This window comes from Pyrgilauda ruficollis, unplaced genomic scaffold (genome assembly GCF_017590135.1).
Source record: "Pyrgilauda ruficollis isolate IOZ18807 unplaced genomic scaffold, ASM1759013v1 scaffold270, whole genome shotgun sequence".
Classification (NCBI taxonomy): domain Eukaryota; kingdom Metazoa; phylum Chordata; class Aves; order Passeriformes; family Passeridae; genus Pyrgilauda; species Pyrgilauda ruficollis.
Window position 1 is genome coordinate 184,131 of NW_024524045.1, and position 9,297 is coordinate 193,427.

Consider the following 9,297-nt stretch of genomic DNA (forward strand, 5'->3'; position numbering starts at 1 on the left):
GTCTGCAGGATCCCAAGAGGTTCTGTAGGAATTCCTGAAAGATTTTCACAAATTCCTAAAGAATTTTTAGGAATCCCTGGGGGGTTTTGAGCAGTCCCTGGAGGGTCTGCAGCATTTCCAGGAGGATTTTTAGCAGTTCCAGGAGGACTTTTAGCAGTCCCTGCAGGGTTTTTCGGAGTCCCTGGAGGGGTTGTAGGACTCCCAGGAAGATTTTTGGAGTCCCAGGAGGATTTTCTGAGCCCCAGGATGACTTTTCAGAGCCCCAGGATGACTTTCCAGAGTCCCAGGAAGATTTTTTGGAATCCCGGGAAGATTTTCCGGAGTCCCAGGAGGATTTTTTGGAGTACCAGGAGGATTTCCCGGAGTCCCAGGAGGATTTTTCAGAGTCCCAGGAGGGTTTCCAGCAGCCCCCGGAGGTTTTTAGCTCAGGGCCGAGCCCGTGCTGCCGTTCAGGGCGGTTTTGCGGCCGCGGGCAGGTGGCAGCGGGTGGCAGCCGGGTGGCAGCGGGTGACAGTTCGAGGCCGAGCCGTTGAGGGCGGGCCCGGGGGGGCCGTGGCCGGGGCCGGGCAGGGCGGGGGGCGATGCCAGCCCGGGGCTCTGTGCTTTGTCGCTGCCCGACTCGCACTCGGAGGCGCCGCTGGTGTTGGTGCCCTCGGAGGGCAGCAGCGGGCACAGCTTGAGCCGCTTGCAGGAGGGCTGCACGCGGTACTTGAGGGCCAGGGGACCGGTCTGGGGACACGGGGACACCGGCACTGCCACCACCCATCCCCCGGGGACACCGGCGCTGCCGCCCCCCTCCCACCGGGGAACCCGAAAATCCCACCCGGAGCAAACGCCCCTGTCAGGAAAATCCCCCTGCTCTGGGATTTGTTATGGGAAAAGCTCCCCCAGGACAGATTTTCCCTCTTTTCCCCAAGGACAGATTTTTCCAGGACAGATATTCCCTGTTTTATCCCCCCAAAACCAGATTTTCCCAGTTTCTCCCAGCACAGATATTCCCACTTTCCCCAGGACAAATTTCCCAGTATTCCCAGCCCAGATACACCCAGTTTCTCCCGGGACAGATTTTTCCCACTTTTCCCAGTACAGATATTCCCAGTTTTGTCCCTCAAGGGACAGGCTTTCCCAGTATTCCCAGCACAGCTTTTCCCTGTTTCCCTGTTTCCTCACCCTCCTCCAGGGGTAGATGTAGGCGATGTCCATCAGGGTGTAATATTCCTTCAGGGGCTCGTCCTCATACAGCACCTCCACCTGGAGATGGGAAAGGAGGGATCCAAACCCCGGGAAAGGAGGGATCCAAACCCTGGGAAAGGAGGGATCCAAACCCCGGGAAAGGAGGGATCCAGACCCTGGGAAAGGAGGGATCCAAACCCCGGGAAAGGAGGATCCAGACCCTGGGAAAGGAGGGATCCAGACCCTGGGAAAGGAGGGATCCAAACCCCGGGAAAGGAGGGATCCAGACCCTGGGAAAGGAGGGATCCAGACCCCGGGAAAGGAGGGATCCAAACTCCAGGAAAGGATGGATCCAGACTCAGGAGAAGGATCGATCTGGCCATGGGAAAAGGAAGGCCCCAGCCCCAGGGAAGGGACAGCCCAGCAGGAATATTTGGGACAAGCAAGGATCAGCAGTGGATGCAACACGGGACTGCCAAAACGGCCCCTGTGAGCCAAGCTGAGCACGGCAGAACCTGGGCAGTGCCCCCCGAGCATTCCCAAACATTCTGGAACATTCCCAACCATTCCCAACCAGCCATTCCGGAGCCCTCCCGAGCACTGCTCACCCGGTACTTGCTGGGCACGTCCATCTTGTTGCGCAGGAACTTGGCCAGGTGCAGCACGGTCATGGCCGCGGGGCAGCGCAGGAACCGCAGCCCGGGGCTCGGCGGGCACGGTGGCGCCTGGGGAGGGATGGCTTTGGGGGCACCCGGCTTTGGGGTGTCCCAGCTTTGGGGTGGCCTGGATTTGGGGTGTCCCAGGGACTGGGGAGTCCCAGGTTTGGGGTATCCAGGATTTGGGGTATCCCGGGTTTGGGGAGTCCCAGGTTTAGGGTGTTCCCCTGTGCCACTCAGGACCCCCCCAAGGCAGCTGAGCACTGAGGGCTCTGTGCCACCACAGTGCCACCACAGTGCCACCGCAGTGCCACCCCTTGCTCACCTTGTCCTTGTCCAGGTCCCCATTCTCCACGGCGCCTTTCTGGTCCTCCCTGGGGAGGGACACGGGACAGGGATTGGGGAAAGGAGAGGCAAAAACCCCAGGAGAGGGAAAAACCTGGGTCCCCCTGGATCCCTCTGGATCCCTCTGGAATGCTGCTCCAGGCACCAGGGACATCCCATCCTCGGGCTGTAGCGGAGCCCCGGGCGGTAGCGGAGCCCGCCGTACCTGCAGTCCCGGTGGAACTCGATGGACAGACTGACGATCTCGTCCTCGGGCCCCGTGCCCTGGTCCCGCTCGGCCACCTCGCCACGCTCCTCCTGCGAGCCCAGGGGAACTGCGGGAGAGTGACAGGGCTGGGGAGGGACCAGGCTGGGACACTGGGACACTGGGACATTGACATCGACACTGTGACACTGACACTGTGACACTGACACTGACACTGTGACATTGGCACTGACAGTGTGACATTGACACTGACAGTGTGACATTGACACTGATACTGTGACATTGACACTGACAGTGTGACATTGGCACTGACACTGTGACATTGACACTGACCCTGTGACACTGACACTGTGACACTGACACTGATACTGTGACACTGACACTGACCCTGTGACATTGACACTGACCCTGTGACACTGACACTGACAGTGTGACATTGACACTGACACTGTGACATTGACACTGATACTCTGACACTGACACTGTGACACTGACACCGACCCTGTGACATTGACAGTGTGACACTGACACTGACACTGTGACCCTGTGACATGTGACACTCACCCTCGGCCACCGGGTACGCAGCGTAGAAGTCGCGCCTCCTCTTCATCTCATCTGTGGGGACGGGAACAGGGATGGGGACAGGGACAGGGACATGAGTGGGGACAGCGCCACAGCTGGGGGGTGACAGCAAGAGGGCACAGGGGACACCCCAGAATGCCCAGGGAATTCCCAGCATGAACAATCCCATAAATCCCACAGTGGCACCCAATCCTGAGGGATTTTGGGTCCCCACACCCCAAATCCAGAACTTTTCTCCATTCCTGAGGTGCTTGGAGCAAATCCACAGCTCCTGCTCCAGGATTGTCCCAAAATCTGGGATGGGCGCCGTGTCCGTGTGTCCTGCTGTCCCCGTGGGAATGGGAAATCCCTGGGAAGATCCCGGGAGTTCAGGGGGATGGGAGTGAGTTACAAATTCCCAAATTCCCAAATTCTCCCCATCCTTGGCTGCACCTTTGAAAAGCCCCGGCACCAGCTTGTACACGATGTCCTGGAGAGTTTTGTCTGACCTGGAGTGAGTGAAACAGGAAAAGTGGGAGAAATCAGCGGGATTTGGGAACAGTTTGTGTCCTGCACTTTGGGGCCTCTGCTTTCCCCAGCTCCCCTCTGGAAAATTCCCATCCCAAACCCCAAATTCCTAATTCCCCATCCCAAATCCCCCAAACCCCAAATCCCTAATTCCCCATCCAAAGCCTCAAATCTCCAATCCTCCATCCCAAATCCCCAAAACCCCAGTTACCCATCCCAAATCCACACTTCCTCATCCCAAAGCCTCAAATCTCCAAGTTTTTCCAGGTTTTTCCCAGTTTCCCCAGTTTTTCCCCATGGTTTTCCCAGTTTCTCCCAGTTTTTCCCACATTTTTCCCCACATTGGGACCAAGTGGAGGTGCCACCACCCTGCAGGGCTCGGGGACAGCGGTGGCTCCGTCCCCGCAGGCAGAGCTGGAGATTCCTTAGGAGCCGTGGGAGTGTAAATATTTCATAACGAGCCAGAAAAAATGGGGGGAAAAGGGGGAAAAGGGCAGAAAAATTGTTACTACAGAAAGAGGGAAAAGGTGTAAAAAACCCGGGATGGAAACCCGCCGGGCATGGATCGGAGCCTGGTGTGGTTTCCACGGCAACCGATTCCACAGCTGGGATGGATTTCCCTAGAGCTGGAGTTGTGCGTGGGCACCGTGTCACCTGGCCACCAGGGCCACCCCTGGGGCACAGGATGGATGATGGATGGATGGATGGATGATGGATGGATGGATGATGGATGAGGGATGGATGATGGATGGATGGATGGATGGATGGATGGATGGATGGATGGATGATGGATGGATGATGGATGGATGGATGATGGATGATGGATGGATGGATGATGGATGGATGGATGGATGGATGGATGAGGGATGGATGGATGGATGGATGATGGATGGATGATGGATGGATGACGGATGGATGATGGGTGGATGGATGATGGATGGACGGATGGATCCATAGATGGATGATGGATGGATCCATGGATGATGGATGGATGGGAACACCCCTGGGACCAGGACGGGGCTGCTCCTGGGCTGGCAGCAGAGCCCCAGGGTCTCCCTGCTGCAGGTGCTCAGGGCTGTCCTCTGGAGCAGGGACTGGGCATGAGGGGCCCCCTGAACCCCCTGAGCTTCCCAGTACCCTGAGCTCCCTGAGTCCCCTAAGCCCCCTGAAGCCCCCCAAGCTCCCTGCGCCCCCTGAGACTCCTAAGCCCCAAAAGGCCCCGAACCCCCTGAGTCTCCTGAGCCCCCTGAGCCCCCCGAGCCCCCCAGGGCTCACCGGATGCTGAGCAGGGGCCGGGTTTTGTGCACCTGCACGTCGCACATGGGGCAGTACTTGTTCGTCTCCAGGTAACGAACAATGCAGGTTTTACAGACTGTGGGGATAGAGGGACCCTCTGTGAGCTGGGGGACAAGGAGACAGAGCCCCTGGGACCCCCCACCAGCCTGGGGACATGCTTGGGAACAAAACCCTTGCCCATTGCAGTCCCCGGCAGCTCCACGGGGCAGCACGGCCGGGCACAGGTGGGCACTGTGGGAGGGGTCACTGTGGGGTTTTGGGGCACCCAGGGGATCCTTGGGGACACCGGGACACTCACAGGAGTGCAGGCACTCCACGATGGTGGTGGCGTCGATGAAGTAGCCGCCGCAGAGGGCGCACATCAGGTGTGGGTTCAGCTCCGTGATCTTTATCCGGGTGGTCCTGTGCATCTTGGAGCAGCCCCCGGGCGGATCCTCCCTGCGGGAAACCCCCGCCCTCCCCTTGGATGGGACCCGCAGGGACCGCTGGAGGGGACACGGTGGGGACTGTCACTTGTCACTCCCAGCCTTGCAGCCAGCCCCGGCTCCAGGAGCTGCCCAGCCCCCTCTGCCTCACCCCTGGGTGGCCCTGGGTGTCCCCAGCTAGGTCCCCAACACGCTGGGACACCTCTGAGAAGGGGCAAATCCCACCTGTGGCTGTGCACACACCCCCAAAAAAAAGTGCATTTTGGGTTGGTTCCACGGAAAAGGCATTTCCAGCCAAAATTCTATGGATTTTCCTACAGAAAATCCCCAAGCCCGGTGTCGGGCACCTCCTCCGGGCAGGGACACCCAGCGGGGTCCGGTGGGCACGGCGGGCGCGGGTGGCACCGGGAGCCGCCGCCTCCCGCTCCGGAGCTTCCCCGGTTCCAGCGGGATCGCCGCAGTTTCGTTGTTTCCATGGCAACCCCGACACTTGGAGAGCAGCCGGGATATTGTCGCTGCCACCCGAGGCCAGGCGACAGGCGACGAGGAGCCCCAGGGTGGTGGAGATGAGCAGGACACGGCGGCAGGGCTGGGGTACCGGCGGTGGGGACACGCGTGTGACACACGGGGACACAGAGAGGGACACAGTGACAGACGTATGAAACGCAGGGACACGTGTGACACGCAGGGACACAGGCAGGGACACAGGGACACACGTGTGACATGCAGGCACACGAGGGGACACACGTATTACACGCAGGGACACATTATGGGCTACAGTACACATGCATAGGGACACCCGGGCCAGGGATGGGGACACTGCTGGGATGTTTCAGGGACAGGATGTCATTGAGACTGGGACTGGGGTGCCACAGGGACAGGGACACCATTGGGATGGGGATGGAGGTGCCACAAGGATGGGAACACTGCTGGGACTGGGATGGGAACACTGCTGGGACTGGGATGGGGACACTGCTGGGACTGGGATGGGGACACCACAGGGATGGGGACACTGCTGGGACTGGGATCGGGACACTGCTGTGCTGGAGGGGCAGCAGCCAAGGGGGGCTCAGGAGCCCCAGAATCCCCTCCCAGCCTACCCCCGGCTGCTGCCCCCAGCCCCAGGGGATGGAGGGGGGTCCTGCCAGCCCCTCCCCGTCTCGGGGGTCCCGCGGTGCCCTGTGCCCGTCCTCCCCGCCCGGGACCGGGCAGCCCCGCCGGGCACCGGGGAGCCACGGCTACATTTTGGGGAGGATTTCGCCGCTTTCGGCGCCAATGGCGGCCCCGGGGCTCGGCGGGAGGGGGGAGCCCGAGCCGCCGGCGCGAACCGGTTCTAATAAACCGGGTGATAAGGGCCGCGGCTTCCCTTGCCGGGGACGGGGGGGAACAAAGCCCCGGCGCCCCGGAGCCTCCCGGAACCCCGGCCCCGCCGCAGCCCTCGGGGCCGTCCCGTCCCGCCGGTGGCTCCCGCACTCCCGGCCGCGACTTTCGGGCTCTTTTGTCTCCGTGGGCGGTGTCCCGGCGCAGTGCCCCCCCCTCCGAAACCCCCCGGGCCGGGCACGGGCGGGGAAGGGCGTTTCAAAGTCACCGCCAACTCGGGCCCCCGCCCGCGGGATCCCCGGCGGCGGCGGGCGCGGGGCTCGGGAAATGACCCGGGACGGCTCTCCCGGCACGGCCCGGGCCTCGCACGGCGCCCACGGGGCCCGGAGCGCCGGGAACGCGAGGGGACAGCCCCGGAGCGCGGCCCCGCCACCCCCGGCAGCGCCCGCCGGGACCCCCCCCCGCCGCTCCCGGGGTGCGGGACGCGGCACCGGAGCTGCGGGCATGGGGGAGGGAGCCCCGCAGGACACGAGGGACCACAAAGCGTGTGGGGACAAGGACACGCTCACACGGCACCGGGAGCGGCGGCGGGACGGGACCGCGGGGCGTGACACCCAGGGGACACGGACACCGGGGGGTACACGGCGGGGATCAGACACGGGGGGACAAGGATACCGGGGGGGACAGGGACAGCGGGGGTACCGGGCACGGGATGGCCACTGACACCCGGGGGACACGGACACCTGAGGGGACGCGGACACCGGGGGGGACACGGACACACGGGGGGACACGGACACACGGGGGACACGGCCGCGGGGTGGCCTCGGCCCCGCGCGGTGCCCGGGGCTGCCTCGTTTCTCCCCCGGCAGCTCCCGCCGCCTCCGGCGATGGGGCCGGGGGTGGGGCGGCCCCGGTGGCCCCGGGGCGTCCCCTTTGTACTCGGGGCTCGGCTCGGCTCGGCTCGACTCGGGCTGCGCTGCGGCCGCGGCCCTTTTTTATTTTTTTTTTTTTCCCTCCACTCTCTCTCTCTCTTTTTTTTTTTCTCCCTCTTTTTTTTTCCCCTCCTTCCTCCTCCTTTTTGTTTTTTGTTGTTTTTTTTTTTTTTTATTATTATTTTTGCCTCATTTTTAATTTTTTTTTCCCACCTCCAGACGCCGCCAGGCCCCGCCCGCCTCACGTGACCTCATTCCTTTGGGGGGCTGCGGAGGAGGGGAGCGAGGGGCCGAGATTGGGGGGACCCCCCCGGAACCCCCCAGCCCCGGTGATCACGGAGACCCCCGGGGGGGAAACGAGAACTCCCCCAAAACCGCCGGAATGGCCCCAAAATGCGGTCCCCGGTGGAAGCTCCGGGCGCGGTGTTCCCCCCATCGGGGACCCCATTTTGGCCCCAGATTGTGACCCGGGACGAGCGGGACCCTCTGCGGGACCCTCTGGGGAAGGAAAGGGAAGAGGGGGGGAAAGAAAAAAAAAAAAAAAAAAGAAATGGAGGGAATTTCAAGAGGGAAAATGATGGAAAATTGGAGGGCGGGGAAGGAAAAAAAAGGGGGAAAATAGGAAAAAAATAGGGGGAAATGCAAGAAAGAAAAGGAAAGGCGAAAATGAGAGGGGGGAAAAGGGAAGGAAAAAAAAAAGAACGGGAAGAAAAATAGAGGGTAATTGAGAAAAGGAAAAAATGGAAAAGAAGGAGGGAAAAAGAAGGAAAACGGGAAAATTAGAAAAACGGGGGAAATGAACAAGAAGGGGGGGGGGAAAGGAAGGTGAAAAAAACAAGGAAAACAAAAATTAGGGGAAAAAAAGGGAGAACGGGAAAATCGAGGGGAAAGGAATGAAAAAAGGAAGGTAAGAAAAAATGGAGGGAAATTAGAGAAAGATGGAAAACAACGGGGAGAAGGAAGGGAAGAAAACTGATGGGAAATGAGAGAAAAAAAAACGAAAAGGAAGAAAAAAGAACAGGAGAAAAGGAAAGGAAAAAAGAAGGAAGAACAGAAAGGAGGAAGAGAAAAAAAGCAGGAAAAAAGAAGATTGGAGAAAAAAAAGAAAAAAAAGGAAAAGTCGGGAAGGAAATAAAGGAGGGGGAAAGGGGCAGGAGGAGGAGTGGGAGGCGCTGAGGGAGCGCGGCCCCCGCACGCCCGGGATTACCGGCGGTCCCCGCACGCCCGGGATTACCGGCGGCTCCCGCACCCGCGGGGTTACCGGCGGTCCCCGCCCCGCCCGCTGCCGGCGCTCGCAGCCCGGTCCCGTCCCGCTGTCCGTGCCCGGGCGTTCCCGGTGAGCCGCTGTCCGTGCCGCTGTCTCGGTTCCCGGGATCGCGGGGTCGGTGCCTGCTGGAGCCGTTGCCGGTGCCGGTGTCCGGTTGCCCCGGTTCCGGTGTCACGTTTCCCTGTGCTTGTGGCCCGTGTCCGGTGTCCCGTTCCCGGTGTCCGTTGCCGGTGCCTGTCCCCGTTCCCCGTTCCCGCTGTCCTGTTCCCGGTATCCTGTCCCCGTATCCCTTTCCCGGTGTCCCGTTCCCGGTATTCCCGGCATTCCCGGTATTCCCGGTGTCCCGTTCCTGGTGTCCCATTCCCTTTCCCGGTATTCTCTCTGTCCCCTTCCCAGTATTCCCGGTATTCTCTCTGTCCCATTCCCAGTATTCCCGGTATTCCCGGCATTCCCGGCATTCCCGGCATTCCCGGTGTCCCATTCTCGGTATTCCCGTTATTCTCGGTATCCCATTCCCGGTATTCCCGGTATTCCTCTCCCGCTCCTGTTCCCGCGCCGAGTGCCGCGCGTGCGGAGCGCTCCCAGCGCA

General features: G+C 61.0%; 1 protein-coding gene across 1 annotated transcript; it reads right to left on the minus strand.

The window, feature by feature from the left end:
- Positions 1–5,429, minus strand: PCGF2 (polycomb group ring finger 2). The gene is made up of 9 exons (XM_041471604.1): positions 5,063–5,429; positions 4,744–4,840; positions 3,394–3,449; positions 2,944–2,994; positions 2,380–2,488; positions 2,155–2,203; positions 1,782–1,898; positions 1,171–1,251; positions 1–729 (listed from the first exon to the last, which is right to left on the minus strand). The coding sequence occupies exons 1-9, from the start codon at positions 5,172–5,174 to the stop codon at positions 421–423; spliced, it is 981 nt and encodes a 326-aa protein (XP_041327538.1). The 5' UTR covers positions 5,175–5,429; the 3' UTR covers positions 1–420.
- Between the last annotated feature and the right edge of the window lie 3,868 nt (positions 5,430–9,297).

Bases quoted from the DNA above. Each gene is read 5' to 3' on its own strand.
- PCGF2 (XM_041471604.1), bottom strand. From the start codon at position 5,174: ATGCACAGGACCACCCGGATAAAGATCACGGAGCTGAACCCACACCTG. The intron at 4,841-5,062 runs GTGAGTGTCCCG...CTATCCCCACAG, and splicing joins CGTGGAGTGCCTGCACTCCT to TCTGTAAAACCTGCATTGTT. The intron at 2,489-2,943 runs GTGAGTGTCACA...ACTCTCCCGCAG, and splicing joins TGCGTACCCGGTGGCCGAGG to TTCCCCTGGGCTCGCAGGAG.